Source organism: Macaca nemestrina, chromosome 7 (assembly GCF_043159975.1).
Source record: "Macaca nemestrina isolate mMacNem1 chromosome 7, mMacNem.hap1, whole genome shotgun sequence".
NCBI lineage: Eukaryota > Metazoa > Chordata > Mammalia > Primates > Cercopithecidae > Macaca > Macaca nemestrina.
The window spans coordinates 153700870-153723612 of record NC_092131.1 but is presented as its reverse complement, the minus strand read 5'-3'; the positions used below and the strand labels follow the sequence as shown (position 1 = coordinate 153723612).

Sequence of the window (22743 nt, the reverse complement as noted above, 5' to 3'; positions counted from 1 at the left end):
CAAGCAAGTCAGGTTAATGACACCAGACTCTGCTATCTTCAATGGATAAAACAAGGGATCAACTTATATGTTAAATTTTCTTCTAGTGGTTATACATTTGGTACCTTTATAAGCCATAACTAACAGACCCAGGATAATTTAAATCCAGGAGACTTTATTTAGCATCCAGAATGGCCCCTCCAACCCCAAATCCATGCAAGAACACAAAGCCAAGGGGTAAACTAAAAAAAAGAAGAGATTGTTTTATTGTGACATTTATGACATTGACCCCTTGTTGACAGGAATGACCGAGGGTAATCTTGGCATATTGCACATGCTGTGATGAAGGATGCACTGGTGATCCTCTGGCCACTGAGGCTGTTTCCTGGTCCTCCCAGACCTCTATGCACGCGTGGGCCAGTCACAGAAATTTCATTACCATTTGGTGTATACATTTAACAAGTCTTTGGTCTTAATAAGCACCATTACAAACCCTCACATTAAGGGCATTATTATTCTAGTTTATAAATGTTTCAATGATAAAAAATAGCACGATTACAGTATACACACACTTAATTTACATGTAATGTATTATACTCATAACTGAGATAAGCTACTGAACTAACTTTGGTTGATTGAAATTAATGAAGTATTGGAACTGAATACTTGTAATTTGGTTTCTAAGTTGTGTAAATATTACAGTGCATTTATAAATCTAGTTTGAAAATTTACTAGCACCAAATAGGTATCATAAATGGCCAACCTAGTACTGGTATTTGGAGAAGCAAAGTTTACAAATTTGCAAAAAACAGAGTAGTCCGTCAATTGAAAGCACGTTCCTGTATGTTTGTGGAAGGATGGCGTGTCAGCATAAATGGCCAACCCCCAATGGAAATACATGTCCCAGTTTTCAAGAATCAACACATATGACAAGGTAGCTTAGCTACACACACGAGAAGCCTGAGAAAGTGGTTGTTTTGAACTAGGGTAGTCACCTGTACCTTGCTTTGGTAATACAAGAATAGTGCTTATTTATACAAATTTACTTGGTGAAAGATTGTACCTATGATATGATGATTCTGATTGGGGGAAAATATAGTTCTACCTATCTATATTTGTTTTTCTTTTAATTATTTGGTCTCTGGATGGTGAATTAATGAAGCAAAACCTGGATTTTCATCTTCAGATTATCACCCAGTTCACCACTGAGGTAGTCTTTGTCATATTTGTCTTCTAGTTGGTTAAGTTCTTTCTTTTTATAAAGTGGAGTACTACTGATTTGTAATGAATAGGTTCCAGCCACTGGCTTCTTCTTTGTGAAGTGGAGGTAGCTGATCCCTTCCTTTTGGTTGATTTTAAAGAAGCCATCTTCATTTCCAGATTCGATCAAGTATCTGTTGTGATTCGTCAGAGTTGTAAGAGCTGGAAGGAGTTCTAGGATTCGAACCTTGTTACTGATGTGGGAAATATTGAAAGCGAAGATGGCTGTCTTCTCAACATCCCAACTTGCAAGACTCACATTGGCTTCTGTCTCAGACTGATCCTGGAAAGACACATGGCAATGCGTTAAATGCAATGTACATATGCTACTTAGCTGTCATATTAAAGAAAAAATCACTCAAATTTCACACTAATACAATTTTCTGCCTTATGCTGCATATACAATATTGAAAGCATTTTGTTTAGACCACGAATATACTAAATTGGCACATATTTGTAATATTTGAAAATATGAACTGATGTCAGGGAGAAAGGCAGGTTGGAATCATTTGTATCTGGAGGTCTCAAAGTGTAGTCCCTGAACAAGCTGCATCAGCATCACCTGGGAATCTGTTAGAAATGCAAATTCTCGGCATCACCCCAGAACGACTGAATCAGAAACCTGGGGATGTCTCCCAGCAATCAGTTTTAACAAGACCTAGTAGGTGATTCAGATGCACGCTGAAGTTTGAGAACCACTGTTTTAATAGATTATTTTCTTTCCAAAGACTTATCTCATTTCTTAAACGACAGCAGATGGGCTGCAGCACCAATAGGAAGAACCAGACTATTTCAATTTGATTCACTGACGCAAAAACCATCTCCTCCTAAGGACACACCTATGAGCCTACTTCCTGACTGTGATGATCTGCTAATATGCAATGCTTTTCACCTGGCTTCTTGCTTGCCCCTCTGGGACCACATGTGCTGGATTCTATGGGCCCAGAGCCAGAGGTCTGGGTGAATATCTGTGCACTTCTGAGTTGACTGAAAGGCTGCAGCAGCCGTAGGCAAAGGAGACCAGGCTGCTTCAGCTCCACGTTATTTTTGTCTACGATCCAAGTTCCCTCACACTCCGCATGGCTCTTTTCAGTACAGGAGCCTCTAGCTTTCAGAACTTGGCGTCCCTATGTAGGGAGCACTATGTCACTTCGCTATTCTGCCCACTTGCTGTCCTGGATCTCAGACCTTATCCTTTCAGCAGACTTTGGGTGGGTATTTGACTCTTTTTTGGCGAGACACAGGAAATGAGCAAGTATGTGAAAACCTTCAAATGGGCACTCCCGAAAAGCAGCAAGAAACTCCAGAAAGCCCCATGGCCTCTTGTAAAATACAGCCTGGAGCTCAGGGAATGTCTGGAGCTTCTCCCTGGGGAGGTTTTTCACACTTTGGAGCATCCTTGGAGGAAACCACAGGAATCTGGAAGGACTTTCCACTATAGGAGACATCAGGAGAAACTACCTTCTGACCCACCTCGATATTGGAGGCATCCGTTTCGTTTGTGCTTCTCCGTTTCCTGCCCCGTTTGGGGTAGCCATTGATCTTACACTCGTAACAAGCCTCTGGGGAGAGTGAATTGTCATCCATTTCACCACTGACAGGTGGCTCTGGGTTTCCTCGGCCCATGCCCATTCCAGAAACACAGTGCCTGCGGCAGAAGGGGAGCATAGATGTTTTTAATTAGAATGGGAAGACAAGGTAGGTGGTACAAGAGTTCTGGTGACGCCTGCTCCCTGCACTTGGGAGACACAGCCCTTGCCTGTCCACTGGAGGATCAGCTAGTTCTGAGAACGACATTGAGGTCCTCTGTTTGGCCTCTAATTCCCAGTTCCCTGAATGTATTGATTTCTTTCTACTGCCTTTCAAGACCCTGTCCTTGCATATTTATTTATCTCTTCATTTCCAAACCTCACATGGAAAGCATTTTTCAGTACTTATATTGGGGAGGAGACATGGAGTAGAAACAAGACAACAGTCGATGAGGGAGACCATGTATCTTGGGAGGCTAAATAAAAATGGCTTCTTTTTATGAAACAGGCTCCATGGGAGTGAGCGAGATATGAGACATCACTGTCGGGTTTCTTGCATTCCTCCACTTCCATCATTACTCTCCCTCACTGAAGCTTTGGAGCAATTGCTCCTATTCCTTGACATGTCACTTTTGCTGATGCTACTGAGGATAAGAAGAAAGCTCCAGGTGATAATGAAGGTTAATGTAATAATAAACTATGATGATATGCAGTATATAAAATGCATGTATCAGAGCTTGCCCAACTGTGGGAAACTGTTTCAAGTCATTCAAAACCACTAGGGCCACTGGCTGTGACTCATGTGAAGATGGATAAACAAACCCATGCCCAAGAGAGAACTCGTTCAGCTGTTTTTCTTTGCCTTTCAGTTATCAAAGCCAAATTATGGAGGGAGGCTCGAATGTTTCACAAGTACCTTGTTTTGTTATTCTGCTTACTATTTCAGAGGCCACTTGGAATGTGTATTTATCAAGCTCCTCTTTCCAAATGTGTTGAAACATTTGAATGGTCCTTAAAATAATCTTTATTTGGGGGCAGAGTCCACTCTAGTGATTCAGAGGGGCCAAAACTGTTTTAAATGGGTAGATTTCTAACAATGGGTCATAATGTAGACCAAAGATTATTTATCTGTTTTTCTGTAATAGCTGATCTGCTCTTTAGAACTCATTTTCCTACATACCCTCAGGATTCAAAATACGTTGCCAATGAACAGAATATCTGTTGTATTTCAAAGCAATTTATAGGTTCCTACTGTTTCCCCCAAACTTGCCAGAGTCCAATACACTTCCTTTCCTCTTTATCTTGCAACATGAAATATGTAGAAACAATACAATGAAAGAACTGATAAATGCTCAGCCTGTGGGTGTGTGCGCATGCCTATACATTCACACAATGATTACATTATTCGGAGGTAAACTGCAAATTTGCAGGCTTTGGTTCCTTTCTCAGAACTCCTTTCCAGTATTTTCATATCCCGGGAGCACCACTTATAAGAAGTGTGACTACAAAATCCCACTGGCCAAAAGCCAGTTTAGAGTGTCACAATTTTTGCTGGGAAAAAATGGTTCTGGCATTAAACTATAAAGAATGAGTCTACTGAGAGCCAGACACAAACATCTGGGAATTTGTGTCCGATTGCTGGCATTCTCTGTGCTTCCCACGAAACATTCTTCTACCTACCCAGATCCAAAATGAATCACTTGATGTTGGTATGTCAAGAAATCAAAGACTGCTACATTAATAATTTGGTGTAAGTGTGGATGTGTGTGGGGGTGTGTGTACATGCATGTGGGGGAGTACATAATGTATATATATATTTAATGTCTACGTGTTCCTAATTAAAAAGTTAAAATGTGCACTTCCTCTCAGGACAGCTAAAACTAGGTGGACACCCGAGTCCAGATTAATTCAGCAGGAAAAAAGATTCAAACTTTGAAAACTTAACACTAAACTTTTAAATCACTGAGTAAACTAAAAATAGGCCTTCCCTGCCCCAACTCTTACACAGACATACCTAGAATTTGGTGAAGTGTTTTTTTTGTTTGTGTGTTTGTTTTTGTTTTTGTTTTTACCAGGAAAATACAGTAAGTGTTTCAATTCTCATGCCCAATGCACCTTTGGTAATATTTAATGTACATTCAAGTCTGAAATGTAAAATATAATTTAAAACCTAAATGATCTCCAACCCAAAGGGATGTCTTTGACTTATCCTAACAGGAGCTAGATACAAAGGCATTTTAAGTCCAGATAGAATCCTCCCTGCCCCAGGAGAAGAGAGGATCAGTAGTGTCCAGGGTGAGCCCAGTTCTGTCATGGGTTGGCAGAGGTGTATTTACAGAGAGACGAATCACTTCCCAACAAGACGTGAAGATCAAGAGAATGAGATAGAGAAGTCATATAGCGAGATATTTACGATGTAGTTTCATTACTCTGTTTGATGTTTCCAGAAATCCAGATGCTTCCTTTCAAATAATATAACCTAAAACTTTTGCCAAGCTAACTGGAATTAATTTTAGGATTACAAAAAGCATGGTTCTCCTCTGCTAGGACAGGTAATGTTGAGTTCAGTAGACTTAATTATATTACGAATGACAGAATCTCCAACCATGACCAGGAAGAGCAGTGCTTACCCTTGGCCTATGCGGAAGTAACCAGGTGGACAGCCACACAGGTAACCGCCCTCGGTGTTGGAACAGCCATAGCTGCAGGGGGCCTGCGAAGAGCCACATTCATTGATGTCTTGGCATCCTCCACTGAACTGTTCATACTGGAAGCCGGCGGGACACATGCACTTGTAGCTCCCCAGGGTGTTGTGACAGGAGGCTCCTCCGCAGATGTGAGCGCTGAGGCATTCGTTTTCATCTGCAGGGAAAAGAAGAAGCGGCATGTGTGGCAGCAGCCAGAGATTTCTATTGAGGACATTGGATCTGGCCACTCGCTGCCGGCCAGCTGGCCCTCAGCTAGGCTGTCAGGAAGGGAAGACAGGCAGAGGTGGCTGGGTGGGGAGAGCAACAGCAGAGGAAGATGCGGGCATGGATGTGGCTTTTTGCTATGTTGTGAGTAAACATGGAAGACGAAGTCAAATGCACCAGGCAGAGGGCATTAGAGGATGGCATTCTGAGGACCAGCAGACTCCAGTTCTCATCAGAAGTCAACACTGGTATCTTCTGCTCCATGGAAACATCCAGTCATAAACCAACATGGTGCTGGTCCATAGCTAGGATTTAGGGTTCAAGGTGGGAGGGAAGGAATCTTGCAGTTCTCTGCGCCCTGGCTTCACAAGTGCCCAGCAAGGAGACAAATATCTCAAAAGCAGAGATCAACCATTTTCCCACAGGCTGCTTTCCCTGTCCGCCTATTTCAGGATGTGCCGATCTGGCAAGGGCTGATATCCTGCCCCAAGTGTCTGCCCCATTTGGACTTCCTTTTCAAAAATCTGCAAAAGCCCCCAGGTACTTGTTCTGGGAGATGAATAATGCCTTCTGTATGTCTGCTCCCATCACTGAATCGTCCCCCTCCTTATTCAAACCAGCCTCCTGCCCAGAGTGTCTGAGCCCTGTCTAAAACTAAGTGTGGCTGGAAGAAAATCGGTGCAGACTTCACGAGCAGTAATTGGGGAAAACCCACAAGAGAGACAAAAGCTGTAGGACTGGCTACCCACAGGGACCTGCCAAGTCTGATGCTAAGAAGCAGGAAAAAGAAATCTTACTTAAAAAAATCAACTAGAAGGGAGAAAACCATGAGTTTCTCATTATTTCTGATTTATAATTTTTGGAAGTCTCTAATATATTTTTGTAGACCTGCCTTTGCAGGGCAGGTTGGAAACTTGCTGGTAAGACGTTTCTTAACTGCCATAGCCCATTTTCAGTTGTACGTTCATTTGAATGTAGATAGATTGGCCTTCTCTTAGTGAATACCCAATTCCTATGGAAGCGAGGAAGGGGAAGCAAATGAATGTTTATTAGATACCTGTTTTATGATAGATAGGATACAGGCATTGCCCATTCATTTCCTTAGCTTTCCTAATAATCCTGAAAAAGCGGTATATTCTCTGTTTTACAGCGGAAGAAAGTGAGGCTCAGAAAGCTCTTCCAAGATGTCATAGCCAGCAGCAGCGGGGCAGAAATTCACAGCCAGGTCTGTTGGACTGCAAAGGCCATCCGTGTGCTTTCCTTTATACCACAGTGCCTCTCAAGAGATGCTCCACATTTAAGCTGGTGCTTCCTTTCTCCTGTAATACGTTTACCTTCTTTGCTAAGGCAGATTCATTTATAAAGAAAAACACTATTTCTCAAAAAATCTATTTTTTCTTTTTTTTAAAATTAGAAAACAGGTGGATAAAAGTGGTGGGGAAGGATTCTCACTTGTCTATATTTAGTATATACTCATATTTCCTTCCTGCCTACCTTCCTTCCTTCCCTCCTTCCATGCCTCCTTCCCTCCCTCCCTCCCTCCCTCCCTCCCTCCCTCCCTTCCTTCCTTCCTTCCTTCCTTCCTTCCTTCCTTCCTTCCTTCCTTCCTTCCTTCCTTCCTTCCTTCCTTCCTTCCCTCCCTCCTTCCTTCTTTCTTTCCCTCCTTCCTTCTCTCTTTCCCTCCTTCCCTTCAGCTACAGGTCTTTGACCTTAACTTTGCCTGTCTGAAGATGTTTTGTATCCAAAGACCTTCAAGTCTCCACCCAAGGTCACTTGGGCACCAGGCCTCTTAAAATGGAAATAACAATTTTCTCTTTCTCATTCTTCCCTTTCTCTTTCTGTGCTCAACACATTGTCTGTGTTATTTCTCCTTATTTTAAACTGAGGACGAAGTGTGCAATAGAGAGCAACAGAAACCATTGGCACCAAGCTCCATGTCAAACAAAAAATGAAGAACCAAGCATATTTACTTCAGTGGAGAGAAGACCCCTGGGCTGATGTCTTCTTGCTCCTCCATGTCCATCCTCCACCCTCTCCACCTGCTCGTGGCTCCACGTGGCTGATCTATGGAGCATGAGCAAGCTCTGGTCCCCTGTCCCCCACTTTTGGTTGGCCTCAGCCATCTGTTTCTTGCTGGGACCCTGACTAATAAAACCTGCAGGGCGTGGGTATATGAGGGGGAAGACTTGTCATTCTTAGAGTTATTCTGTGTCTTTTCCTCCAAAGAGCAGAAGTAGGACCAATGGTGAGAAATTAGAGGGAGGAGAAATGATTTTTTTTTATACCAAAAAAAGACATTTCTAAGTATTAGAAGCTGTCTACACATAGATTGGGCTATCTTGGGACACAGTGAGCGCCCTTCAAGGTGATATTTAAGCCAAACTGGGATAAGCAAGGAAGTTAGAGAAGGATTTACATATTAGGAAAGAGGGAAGGCTAGATCTAAGGTTCTTTTTAACTTTGAGCATCTATCTGTGTTACTACAACGATCAAGAGTTCTCCCCCTCCCCTTCACATTCTTTTATATTTTATTTTACATTTTCTTCCCTCCCTGAGAATTTAATAAAGTTTAAATTAAACTTGCTTATCTAGGTTGGAGAGGTAGGATGGAGTAGAGCACAGATTAAAATAAGAAATTGGCAAATATTCAGTGTTTACAGTTTAAAAAACAGCATGTTTGTGCACTTGCCCTTTGTATCAATATACAAACACCACGATTTGGTTAACATGTCTTGCACTCTTCCTGACCTTTTTCATCCTCTGCACTCTGGAGCAAATGACTCCACAAGGAATTTTTTTTACACTCCAAAATATTTGTTTTATTCTTCCAGTTGGTACTTAGATTGGCGAGGGTTTTGTTTGTTTTATAAAAAGAGACAATTTGAGTTTTATCAAAATAGCATTAAAGTCTGAAAACCACTCCTTAAAAGTGGGTTGAAACCCACCACTCTGTCCTCTAAAATCAAAGGTTTCAGCATCCAGATTGTACTGTTCATGTTAGCTGTGGCCTTAAGGGAGTACCGATAGGAAAATTCACAAAGGCAGGATGGGCTTTCCTTTACTCACTTTCTCTAGAGGAAAATGGGTCAACTCCGTCTATCTGCAAGCTAAATTTTTGAAATTTACTTCTAGAAAGCAATGAAATCGGTGGCCTCCTTACCCCAAAGAGTGAACTTTCAGCCACCTGGGAGTGAGGATCCAGGAAGGGCTGGTCTAAGAGATTTCCTCTGTTTCTTGTGGTTCTGGGGAAGCTATTTTAGCCCAAGGCAATACTCATTCTAGATAACTCTAATTCTCAAGATTTATGAGGGCAATTTGGCAGCTGGAGGCATTAAGAACCCCAAACTTCTTCTGACTTCTAAATCAACTTATTTTTTTAGAGTGTCCAGCCAGGAGATGATCTTCACAAGACTAGAGCAGAATCTCCAAGACACTAGTGCATGGTCTGGTCGCCTCTACTATCCTCAGACTGATGGTAGGAGGAGGAGGATAAGGTACAGGAGCGACATACCTTTCCTCTCTTATGTTTCTTCACTTAGCTCCAGCATTATTAAAAGGACCTAAATAGGCCGGGCGCAGTGGCTCACGCCTGTAATCCCAGCACTTTGGAAGGCCGAGGCGGGTGGATCACGAGGTCAGGAGATTGAGACCATCCTGGCTAACACGGTGAAACCCCGTCTCTACTAAAAATAAAAAAATTAGCCGGGCGTGGTGGCGGGCGCCTGGTAGTCCCAGCTGCTCGGGAGGCTGAGGCAGGAGAATGGTGTGAACCCCCGGGAGGAGAAGCTCGCAGTGAGCCAAGATCGCACCACTGCACTCCAGCCTGGGCGATAAAGCGAGACTCCATCTCAAAAAAAAAAAAAAAAAAAAAAAAAAAAAAAAAAAAAAGACCTAAATAATGAGAACAGAAAGGTTCATAAACGGGGTACTGGATCAACACAGTTCACTCTGGAAGTTCTGTGAACAATGTCAGAAACTGATGATTAACATCAAAGACCTCCCTGAGCTGCTAATGAACAAAGACATTTTAATTAAAACCAGATAGCTAGCCAGAGACTTGCGCAGTCTAAACTCCTATAGCACAGGGGTCGCTTCAGTCAACCCGACGCGCCACTGCAAAGCTGTCCTGTGTAGAATCAAACTAGATGACTGAGATGATTTTGATAAATGAAAACACACCAAATATGTCTTCATCTGCATGAAAGTGAACCATTGCAATGCAGAGCCTGCACCCAGGAAGCAGTAATTCTTTGAGTTTTTGCTAAGGAGGGCTCTACCGAATAGTGTGGCAACCAGAACAGGTTACCAAAGCACCAAGCTTGCAGTGGCACTCCACAGACACTTGCTGAATGAACAAAAACAAGTGAATGTGACACTTGAAAGGCAGCTCTAATCAGAAAGTTAAGAGTTGTGGATTCTAGTTCCAAGCATGTCACTACATAACTGGGCAAGGACATATTACCTTCCCTTTCTGGACTTCTAGGTCCTTCTCTGTAAAACGATGTGCCTGAGCTAAACGGCTTCTGGTATCCCTCCAAACTCACAATGTTTTGATTCTGTGATGTGCATTAAGAGTTATTTTCCCATGACATTGTAGAATCAAAGATGACATCATTTCAATTTAATGAGAGTCTGTAGCTCTCCCTTAATTATCAAAAGAACTTAGCAATCTTGGGGAAAAAAAAAAAAAAGAAGAAAAAATCTTGCTGTGTCTCCTGCTTGCACTCTACCCCAAAATGTGTAGAGCTGAACAGAACTACTCTGGCATTTTCAGGCCAAAAGTCACTCAAAATAGCCTCTGGCTGGCTGATATTTTTCAGTCATAAGTAAGATTTTTTGACCCCTGATGTTAACATAACTCAAGTGTGGGCTGAGGACTAGCAGTGCAGTAGGAGGGTGGAGGATACTGGGCTTCAAGAAATTCTGGGGGCATTTCATTTCAGATGCTCTCAAAGTATCCTTGATTACAATTTTTTTTTCTTAGTTTGCTGTTTTGCAAAGACTGTTACTTCCCTTGGGTTTCAACCAGGTTAGGGCAATTTTAAATGAGTATTTGTTGCTTCAATAACACATTTACAGCTTCAGAAAGAAAGCAGTGTTTTGCTTCATAGCAGCTGAGAGCCATGCATCTTGAGAGTGAGGAGAAGTTACTTGCCAACACACTGGTTCCACTGGTAGTGCTGGAGGTAGCCCTGGGGGCAGCTGCACCGGTAGCCCCCGATGATGTTCTGGCAGCCGTGCTGGCAGCGGTGGTTACCCTCGCACTCGTCCACGTCTGAAAAAGAAGCAGAGCCACCATGATGCCAACTCAACGTCTCTCTCTGAAGCCACACGGATTCTAATAAGAAATCTGGGCTGGGCGCGGTGGCTCAAGCCTGTAATCCCAGCACTTTGGGAGGCCGAGACGGGCGGATCACGAGGTCAGGAGATCGAGACCATCCTGGCTAACACGGTGAAACCCCGTCTCTACTAAAAATACAAGAAAATTAGCCGGGCGAGGTGGCGGGCGCCTGTAGTCCAAGCTACTCGGGAGGCTGAGGCAGGAGAATGGCGTGAACCCGGGGGGGCGGAGCTTGCAGTGAGCCGAGATCACGTCACTGCACTCCAGCCTGGAGCACAGAGCAAGACTTTGTCTCAAAAAAAAAAAAAAAAAAAAAAAAGAAATCTGGCCCCTACACATCCTACACATTATTCTACCACCAAAAAAATCAAGAATATCTCTTCTGGAACTGCTGCTAAGTCCAAGGAGAAAAAACATTCAGAGAGCCCTGGCAAAGTCTACAAATAAAAATGATCAGGAAATTAGTGCAAAGTCCAAGGCACTCTCTGGGACAGCTCTGTAAGTTATAAGTTATTTGTGTTTGCTGGTTTTTTTTTTTTTTTTTTTTTTTGGTGCCACAATTAGAAACCAAAATGTGTCAAAGCCACAATGAACTCCTAAAAATATCATTTAAACTTTTAATTAAACGTCACCAGAAGAGCTATTCCTCATATGTTTAGTCCGCATGGGAGAAATCCCTTTATGGCTCCAGACCTAGTGACCAGAAAATTAATGAATCAAAGTCAAGAGTCTGCCTATGTTTCTTGACTGAGTTATTCCCTATTAGGTTAAATTAAAAACGGAGCAGAAAAGGTCTTGAAATACTTAGGAAAGGCATGTGTGTTAGACACAAGCATGAGACAAAACATGAATCTCTAAGATACAGGACCTGTGCACACTGTTTTAGCTGGGTGCCCCCCTGGGCTCAGATCTGCTATCTCATAGAGGCTGATGATGAAGGTGCCGATAGCCACACATGCCACCGCCACAAGGATTTACCAGCTGGATCGCAGCTGAGGTCTCCACCCACCTTCACAGCTGGAGCCGGTCTGATCAAGTGAGAATCCCCGCTGGCATTCACAGGTGAAGCTTCCAGGAGTGTTCTGGCAAATGCCCTTAGACCCGCACAGATTGATGTCAGAGGTGCACTCATTGTTATCTATGAGAAGCAGTGGGGGCAAAGACGAGTTAAAATTCCCCAAAGCTCTCTTTGTATCGTTGAAAAGAAAGTTAGAAGGATGACTCAGAAAAGACCAAATAAAGCCAACAACCCTTCACATACATGTACAGGTGTGCTCACACATACATGCACTCATATATTTCTTTGAGCTTTTGTTTTCTTATCCCAACAGCAGAGGAAATAGAAATTAATCCCTTGAAAGAATCGCTACACTCCATGTAGGATTTTTCCTCTTCTACTCACCAATGCAGGCCGTATGGTGCTGGGTAAATCCGGGAGGACATTTGCATGTGAAGCCGCCAATGGTGTTAACACACAGGAACTGGCAGTTGTGTTGCTTGGTTGCACACTCATCAAGATCTATGAGAAAATGCAAGATAGGCATTTGAGTCAAGTCAACAAAACAGGATCAGGGAAGCCGCCCCTATGAAGCAGCTCCAAGTTTGATTTGGAAGTCTCAAATGACCCTGACTAGAAAGAAGCCACAGCAAAAGGCAAGGAGAGACACAGGGGGTAAAGATCTGAAAGATAAAACAAGGTGTCCATTTAGACCCTCCCCTCAAAAAAATTAGACAGATCTTTGGGGGATCCAAGAAAACACAATTCTAATAGGAGAAATGCAGGAATTCCTCGACAAAGGAATTTCAAATAAATCATGACATTTTAAACAAATTTTTAAATGAAGTAAAAGATGAATGATTCTGCAAATTTTCCAGAGCATTGAAAAGATCTATTTAAGTTAAAACATAAAGAGAAATGTTGAAGCTGGAAATTAATTTGCTAGCTTAGTTCTTTTCTGTTTGCTGTTTTTAATCTACTCAAATGAAGTTGTCAAAAACAAAATCTGATTTCTTTAATTAGGGATTCTTCTTAGGATAAAACAAAATTGAGCAATCAGGAAGGAAACAAAGCAAAGGAAAAATTCATTTTAATAGCTAAAGGCATTTTAGTAAAACTGCCTCCAGGCCGAGCGTGCTGTATTCCCAGCACTTTGGGAGGCCAAGGCAGGCTGATCACTTTGAGCTCAGGAGTTTGAGACCAGCCTGGGCAACATGGCAAAACCTGTCTTTAGTAAAAACACAAAAATTAGCTGGGTGTGGTGCTGCGCACCTGTAATCCCAGCTACCTGGGAGGCAGAGGTTGCAGTGAGCTGAGATCGCACCACTGCACTCCAGCCTGGGCAACAGAGTGAAACTTCATCTCAAACACAACAACAACAAAAATAAATAAAGAAAAACAAAAATCCAAAACTGACAACTGCGTCCAGTGTTTATCCAACATTGTTTCCCACATCTCCATAAAGCCCTCTGCTTTGACCAGGCCTCTTTCCTCAATGCCTCAACTTCTAGTTGCATTCTTAACTCCAATGTTATTTCAAACTATCAAGAGATGAAATGTTGTATTCTAACTTCTAGCTAAATTTTAATGATAATTTTAAAACTGCCACATATTCAGGAAAAAATCATTAGTGACTTTATTTTATCACAAATTCAACCACTATGCCCCCACCATCTGCACAACTGTGTTGGAGCTGCAGATCAAATCACTAGCTTTGCCAGTGACTGCTTCCACTCCACAGGGCCAGTTCCTGGCTAGAGTAATGTCTAGAGTGGACCTACACTGAGAGACCCTCCCAAGACCTGTCGGTTCCAGCTTCTCTTATAATGCAGCCCGTCCTGTGCTCTTTCCACTGCTGAGAGCTTCACTGATATGCACTCTCTGTTCAGCTTTCTCAGAGCCTGTGGACTGGTTTCTTCTATCTATGGCCCAAGGAGCTTGGCTTGAGCATGATGACACATTGGCTGAAGCTCACCTGCAACAGGTGAGGAAGATGACTCAGTGATTTCTCCTAACACTATTTCATGAGTAGAGCACATGAAGAACAGAAGCACTCACTGCTCTTGCCTCCAAGAATGCCCTTCCTCCTCTTCTCCCCTCTAATCTGCATCCCACCCATCTCTCATTGGGGATGTGCTGCTCCCATACTCCTCCCACGGCCACCCTTCTGGCCTCTTCCTTCTCAGTGTCCATGGTGCAACTATCTGCACTATTCATTTGATATTTAGTTATACATACCAAGTAAGTGGAAGAATTTGAACCTTATGAGAAAAAATAGGAAAAGGGACAAGTTGTGAGTGGACATGTAAAAATTGCAGTTGCTCTTTGCACTCCTAAAGCCATAAACAGAACTTTATTGATGCATTTTCATTTTTCATCTTTTAATTGCTAGAAACTTTTGAGAATTTTCTGCCCCCAGAGGTTAGAAAAAATGCTATAAATTTGTTTTGCTTGTTACAGATAATATATACAATGAGACATATTTTCCCGTTGAATTTGGTTCTTCATTTATACGAATACATTTATGGCTCTGAGTTATAGCTTCACATTGCCTAGAACTCACAGTGACCCCAGATGTAAAATAAGTTCCACATTTGAGAAGAACAAAGCTATGAGCAACTGTTCATTTAAGATGGTTAGAATGTGTAAGTAGGTCTCTCAACTTCCTCTCCCCAAACTACAGGATTAGACAGGCTTTGTGCTGCACAGGAAGGCCTCAGGCAGTTGCCCATGATGTCATCCTCTATTACATGCCTCTTAACTCTCCCTTTCAGCAGACACAGGAAAAAGGTCAAGAGCCCAACTTCTTGCTGCTCTCCACTTCTCCCCTCTCCCCTCCTCCAATCTGGATCCTATCCATCTCTGTGGGGATGTGCTGGTCCCACCCTCCACCCTTCTAGCCTCTTCTCAGATTCAGTGGTACACACAGCTGCATCATTCATTTGATATTTAGTTATATACACCAAGTAAGTGGAAGAACTTAAGCTTTATGAGAAAAAAATAGGAAAAAAAGACTCCACTCTACCCTTTACCTTCCTTACTTCTGTACGTTTCTATATATTTCCTTCAAAGTTTCATGGCATGACATGATATCTCTTGGTCTACCACTTGGTCTACCTTTTCTTCTCCAAATCTCTCATTTTGCAAATTATTGTTAAGTATGACTCACTAGTGCTATTCACTAAATATAACATTCTTATTGTTGAGGAAGATGTTTACAGGAGTAAATTTACACCAAACAATTTTTGCAAAGGATAACTTCTGGTTGGGAAGGGATTTCTGCCCAGAGTTTTGCTGGTTCTTAATTCTGCGTGATATTTATGTCTCAGGGAAGCTCCTAGAGGGCAGCAATGGACTTTTTCTGCAGAACAAAAATCTGGATACAGCACCTAATTCATTTGGCACCATGTCCTCTAGGATCATGGCACTGATTATTCCGAGGCAGGACCTCCCTGGAAACCTGAACTATACAGCTATAAAGAATAAATACAAAAACCAGAAAGCAGAGAGGAGGTCACCAATCAAGAATCTGCCCCACTAGAGCCACTGAGAACTGGCCCTGCTATCTCTGAGACCGTCATGGATGGCCGCCATGGATGCCCAGGGGGCATGCAGTGAGGATGGCTGCTCCCATGGGTCCTCCACAGTCTCCCTGGCTTTAGCCTCCCTCCCTCCAGCATAGGAGGTAGGTCCCATGGAGGCATTAACCCCAGGGAAGCACCTCCCGCCTGCAGAACAGGTCTTTCGGCTTGCCTGTGGAGTCCTTACAGGCAAAGGAATGCAGCCATATGTCAGGAGCTAGGTGAGAGGCAACGGTCAATTCTACTTTACCTTTGCAGCTCCTTCCATCCTCTTGCAGAATGTAGCCTTTCGGGCATGAACACTGGTAACTCCCTTCTGTGTTTTTGCAGATAAAATTGCAGGGTTTGGGAGCCTGGTTGCATTCGTTCAGATCTACGATCAAAGAAATACAGTGTGACTGTGCATCTAAAAATGATGTCTACATGCTCAGTTTCCACAGGGTCTAACAAAGAATTTTAGTTTTGGGGAAAGAAAAAGTAAACTCTGTGTAGACTTGGATGATTGTCCTATGCTTTCCTATGAAACTGCATAGACTTTTTAGATTTTTAGCTTTGGGTTTTTTTTTTTTTTTTTTTTAACCCCATAATCTAAAATTTCCACTTGAGGATAAGCCATCAGAAATAGACACTTACCTACACAGGAAGTCCCAGTTATATCTGGAGTGTACCCAGTTTTACAAATGCAATGATACGATCCTCTGTCATTGACACACTCCCCATTTCGGCAAACATCATGAATAACCTTGCATTCATCGATATCTGTAATTTAACAAATATAAATTAAGACAAGCAATATATCATAAAATTGACAACATTAATATGCAGGGGGTCACGTCAGTGTACATACTAATAAATTGTCTTACTATATTTTGGGCCTAAGAAATTAAACCAGTAAAGATGACAGCATAAATTTAATATGTAACAGTAGCTATATCAAAAGGCAAACAATTAACTTCATTAGACTATAATTGATAAAATAATTCAGCTACAGAAAAACTTTAAAAACAATTGGTCTTCCAAATGTATATTTTTCTCTTCTGGGTCCATAGAACAGCCAGCCCATCTAAACATATTTGGCTTTTTGTGTCATCTCGTGCCATTAAGCTTGCCTCCTGCTGATATCTCATAAATGAATCACAGCAGCAGATCCTTTTGATGAGGAAACCCCACTTTCCCCCTAATATTGCATGCTCAAAATAAGAAGTAAGGTTTCTTTCTTTTTTTTTTTTTAAACATTATTTTTGTTGTATTTGTGGTTAATCCTGAAAAAGTTCAAATTACATAATATTGGGGAAATGAGATGAACTTCTGTCCTCTAATGAGGGAGAAAACTAACCAGGGCTCTGAGGTGGATGACAGTGCTGGGTTTTTGCAACCTGCTAAGGAAGGGAGACCCTTACTCATGGCTCTACCACAGAGAGAAAGATTGGGTCAACATGCACTGTTGAGCATTAAGGCCACTGTCCTCCATATCTTGACCCATTTACCGCCTTACTGGTTGGCGAAGTGCCAATACAAGCACTTTCCACGTGGGTTTGCAGCCCTTGACTGCCAAATAACCATTTTATACCAACAGCTGGGTGTATCTGACCTTTACAAGTCTACTCTAAAGTGCAATTTAGCATACTCTTATTGGTCTCTAGAAATGAGTTTTTTTTGACCATCTTATTGCTATATCCTCCAAAGAATCAAAAATTCCTTTTGGTCACTCCATCTTGTCTTTCTAGGTCTGTTTTTTTTTGTTTTTTTTTTTTAAATCACCTCCAGTTTCGTTATTCTGCCTTCAGCTACATCTTTCCCATATAAACACAAATCCTTCTTAACCTCCTTCTTCCCCTTTCACTTCCAATTCCCTCCCAAGAAGCTCAAAAAAGCTCTCACCTTTTCTCAGTCCTTTTATGAACTAAAAACCAATTGTAGTTACAGTTGATAAACACAGGAATCACATTAGTGACAGGCCTAGAAATGTCTAGAGTTGCCTTAGACACTCTAACATTCTCCTTATCCTGCTTCAGTTAAGGAGCTTGTGCTTTTCCAGATGCAATCGTGTTTAATTGCCAGGATATCAGCATGATTTATACTTCTTTTATGCAATATAGTTTGGCCAGTTTTAGGAGTTCCACATCTTGGTGGACTGTTTTGGGCCTTTAATAATCATTTATTTCAAAGTTCATCGAAAAACTTAAAAAATTATATTCCGAGTAGCCAACTGACTTATAGTAAACTTCCGTTGAAAAAGTTGAAGGCTTGCTGGAATGCAGAGGGAGAGTCCTCAGCACACACGGCTTAATCAAGTGGACCAAGGCCACTTTGGCAGCATGACCTCCAATGTCTAAAACTCCAAAATGAAGAATTTTTGTTGGCCTCAGCTGTGCAACTCAACCTAACCACATATTGCAGATTCTGTATTTTCATCTGTTTTTCACACAGAAAACAAACAGATTCCCTGCAAGTATTTTTGGACTATAAATGAAGTACCTGCTCCGTTGGTCATGAATCCTCGGCCATGGGGACAGAGTTTCTTGAAAGCCACAGTCCCCTGGAAAGGGCAGATCTCACAGTGGGGACCCCAGCCTCTCCCTCCATCACAGCAGCATTCAGATTTGGTGACAGGGTTCCTGTTGCTGGAGCCGATCTGACACATGTTTTGTAGCACCTCTGTGAAGCAGTACCCTTCCCGATTGTCTGGAAGGGACATTATATGGCAAAGGGGATGTCAGGCAATTTTAAGAGCAAACAAGGTATTAAAAATTTGGTCAGATATAAAAACCAAAAAAGGATGTAACACTTTACCCTGGGTGAGAAGAAGCAAGAGGGGAAAGCTGGAGACAGCAGTAAAAGAGAAAGGATGACGTCTGAGGGAAACAAATAAGACATTCAGTGAGTAGGCAGAAAGACATTGGCCTAGACAAGCTTATAACTCTCTCTGCTCCCAGAAATACAGGGGAATAGCCATGCTTACAGAGAGAGGGGCAGAGGAACATATGGAAGTGGATCCTGATCACCAAGGGCTTCAAAGGCAGCCAAGAAATTCCAAACAAGTGATTCAGGATCCAATTAGCAAAGGAAGAATTTAGCTGCAGGGTGGTGCTAAGCCCAATGGACAATCACAGTCACTACGGCATCTCCAAAATATGAACATTTTTTATCCCTCCTCAGATTGTGACATTTTCTTGTATTTCAAATAAGAGGTCTGGGTTTCCGGCAGCCCAGTGTGGAGGCTGAGCTTAGGAAAACATGCTGCCAACTGTACTCACCGAGGCACTCGTCCTGGTTGGGGCTGGCGGTAAACCCATCATTACACTCGCAGGTGTAGCTCCCACGGGTGTTGAGGCAGCGCCCATTCTCACAGATCCCTGGCTTCGTCTGACATTCATTCTCATCTGTTTCATTTTATTGAAGGACCAAAAACAAGAAGAGTCATCTGACTATTTTATAGAGGATGGAGCTCCTTCCTTGGTTCCTTCCTTCCTCCCTTCCTTCTTCCCTCCCTTTGTTCCTTTTTCTTTCCTTCATCCCTTCCCTCCCTCTCACCCTCCTTCCCTCTCTCTCATCTTTCCTTCTTAACTTAGCTTTTGAATCACTAATCTGTTCACATGGCTCAAAATTTAAAAGGCATGAAAGGGACTTCATTCATTCTTAACTGTTTGGTTCCACTGAAGGACTGAAAACAGAAAGAGCCATCTGAATCTTTTATAGAATAGATTTTCTTCCTTCTTTCCTATATAGTTTGTAAATAGCTTATCTCTTCACAGGGTTCAAAATTAAAAAGGTACAAAAGGGGATTCAGCAAAGGTACCCCTTTCATTCCCTGTTTCCCAGACACCAAACTCCTCTCCTGAAAAGCAACCAATTCTGGGGCCAATTTCTAATGTATCCTTCCAGAGCTGGATTGTGCATATAAAAGCAAATACATACATAATGTACATATGTGTGTGTGCACTTCTGATCTTTTAAAAGCATAACTGATAGCATTTTATATACTTAAACATAGATGGTGGCATTTTATGCGCACTTACATTTTTCATTTAGTAAAATTTGAATCTTCTCATATTTGGACACAAAAAGGACTCTCAAAAGGTTATTTCAAGTGAAGAGGGAGAAATGTGAATATCAGCATATGAAAGAAATATTTTAATACATATTAGAATAATGTCTATAATGGTCAACACTGATCTGGGGGAGTTTGTCTAGATTAATCTTGAGATCAATCTAGATTATATCTTCAATATAGGTTGTGTTTATTGTAATATTTCAACAATATTATTAAGAAATCATAAACTACAATTCAGTTTCCCAGGTTTAAAAAAACATTAAAATATCTACAGATTCTTAGAATTATCTGATGATTATTTAGAAAGATCAAAAATAATTTGCTGAGGTGCTTCCCTTCCTTTGAGAATAGTTCAGGGTCCCTCAGATGGAGCTCTCTCTCACTAGGAAAGACAGAAAGTTGGAAGGTGACATCCAGAACAGTGTTAAAACAGGTTCAAAACCCCAATGCCCAAGCCACCCCCAGACCAATTCAATCAGAATATCTGAGGTTGGACTCCAGCTCCCCAAGCGATTCCAAAGTGCAGCTGAGGTTGAGAATTACTGATCCAGGAGGATCCAGTGTGTGACAATTAATCTACATATTTTCTTTTTCTGTGCTTTTAGAGTCTGTTCTTTAATTACTGCTTCAGTCTGTATTGTACAGAGCAAAAGGGCAATGGAATTCTTAATCTTCTTGAATAACAACATAAAATATATCTTTATAACACCATTTATTTTTAAAAAGAAAGAGAATGCATGTGAGAAGGTTTTAATAATTTTCTCCTGTAATTATTATCTAAGCAGAGGTCAGGAAACTTTTTGTTAGGGTCAAATAGGAAATATTTTAGGCTTTGTGGGTCATATGGTCTCTGTTGCAACCACTTGGCTCTGCCATTGTGGCATGAAAGTAGCCACGGACAATATGCAAATGAATGGTTATATCTATGTTTAATAAGACTTTATTTATAAAAACACACAGTGGGCTGGCAGGCTGGAATTGGCCTGCAGGCTCTAGTAGTTTGCCAACTCCTGGTCTAAAGCTGAAGTTCTCAATGTTGGATCCATATTAGAATCAGCTGAGGAGCTTTAAAAAAAATCAGTGCCTGGATGCTACTCTCGACAAGACCAGATTTTCTGGAGGTAGATCCCAATGGTTTCGAGAGATTCCTGATTCAGAGGTACCTGGCATTTGTATTCAATGTCAGGGCACTGGTAGCAAAGTTAAGTCAATAGGGAGGCATTCCAATGTGATGGGGAGAATTGACCCCCAAATCAACAAGAGAGTACGGAAAGTAAAGGAGGAGAATAGAGAAAAGGCAGGCTGTTCAAATCCTGGCAGCAAATGGGTTAAGAAAGTAGAGAAAGGCCAGCTCAGAGGGACAATGACAGTGCTCTTGGAATTCACAAATGATCACGAGGCAAGGGCACCACCATGGAGAGTCTTGACATGAGGTAAGAGAACAAAATGGGTCTCACCAAGAACACAGTGTCACAAGAACATAGAGCCCAGGCTCCTTCTGTCCACTGTCACTTCTGATGCACTCAAAGCTCTTTCCACAGGGATCCTCTTACCTACACAGCCTTCTCCATCAGGTCTCCGCTGATACCCGGGTCCACAGATGCACATGTATGTGCCAATGAGGTTCTTGCATTCCATTTGTTTTTCAGTACAGTCATGTTTTCCCTCTTCACACTCATCCTCGTCTGTAAAAAATGTACGATCACAAATTTGTCAAAGAAAATGCATATATCTGCCTTAATTACCTGACTTTTAAACATAAAATGTTAGTAAGTAACCAATTTTCATCTATGTTATTTCAGTTTTGGCTGTATTTCCTTCTGCTGTGTTGAGTATGGTCTCTAAAGAATGGAAAGGAATCTTCTAACCACCTTTGAACTTGAAGAAATTGCTCCCTAATCAACTGATAACCTCTTCAAGAAGCATGATTCTAATCATGCTTTTTCTCCCTTCCCCTTCCTTTATTTTCTATTTATTTTTATTTATTTATGTTTTTGAAAGAGTCTCTCTCTGTTGCCCAGGCTGGAGTGCAGTGGCCCGATCTCAGCTCACTTCAACCTCTACCTCCCAGGTTCAAGTGATTCTCATGCCTCAGCCTCCCGAGTATCTGGGATTATACAGGCATGCACCACCATGCCCAGCTAAATTTTTTTGTATTTTTAGTAGAAACGGGGTTTCACCATGTTGTCCAGGATGGTCTCAAACTCCTGGCCTCAAGTGATCCACCCACCTTGGCCTTCCAAAGTGCTGGGATTACAGGCATGAGCCATCACGCCTGGCTGTCCCTTTCTTTATGTTTTATACTCCTTTGTTGAGGCATGATTTCTAATTCTTGTTGACTAATTGAACTAAAAGGGCCTCATATAACTATAATATAATGGATATATCTTAATACAACAATAATTATAACAGCATTATAATCACAATATATGATAATGCAATAATTATAACAACAGTACTATAACCATAATGGATTATAATAGAGTAACAAACCAACACTTACATTATGCAATAATTATAATAATAACACAATATATTATAATATGATATTATTTTTTTGAGATGGAATCTCACTCCATCATCCAGACTGGAGTACAGTGGCATGATCTCAGCTCACTGCAACCTCCACTTCCTGGGTTCAAGTGATTCTTCTGCCTCAGCCTCCCGAGGAGCTGAGATTACAAGAATGAGCCACTATGCCCAGCTAATTTTTGCATTTTTAGTAGAGGCAGGGTTTCACTATGTTGGCCAGGCTGGTCTCGAACTCCTGACCTCAGGTGATCCACCCACCTTGGCATCCCAAAGTGCTGGGATTACAGTCATGAGCCACTGCACCTGGCCAATATGACATTATTTTTATATGATAATATTAATAAATAGGATACAATAGTAGAATGACTATTTTATATACATACATATAAACATATATTCATTAAAATATAAAAACCATATATCTATATATGTTTATATATAGAACAAAATGGGTCTCGCCAAGAACACAGTGTCACAAGAACACAGAGCCCAGGTTATATATATAAACACAGAGCCCAGGTTTATATATAAACATATATATATATATGGTTTTTATAC

At 41.6% G+C, this 22743-nt stretch overlaps 1 protein-coding gene across 2 annotated transcripts in view; it reads right to left on the bottom strand.

Moving 5' to 3' along the window:
- Nucleotides 1–217: 217 nt before the first annotated feature.
- LOC105490699 (fibrillin 1) overlaps nucleotides 218–22743 on the bottom strand; it is a 237062-nt gene continuing 214536 nt past the window's right edge. Inside the window, exons 56-66 of one of the 2 annotated variants that reach the window (XM_011756573.2) lie at nucleotides 21207–21338; nucleotides 18857–18982; nucleotides 18078–18284; nucleotides 16233–16358; nucleotides 15850–15972; nucleotides 12424–12540; nucleotides 12031–12159; nucleotides 10836–10955; nucleotides 5399–5630; nucleotides 2713–2887; nucleotides 218–1522 (exon numbers count right to left, since the gene is read on the bottom strand). In XM_011756573.2, coding sequence (XP_011754875.1) covers nucleotides 1133–1522; nucleotides 2713–2887; nucleotides 5399–5630; nucleotides 10836–10955; nucleotides 12031–12159; nucleotides 12424–12540; nucleotides 15850–15972; nucleotides 16233–16358; nucleotides 18078–18284; nucleotides 18857–18982; nucleotides 21207–21338 — 1877 coding nt within the window. In that variant the 3' untranslated portion in view covers nucleotides 218–1132. The other variant, XM_011756581.2, reaches the window with a different exon arrangement.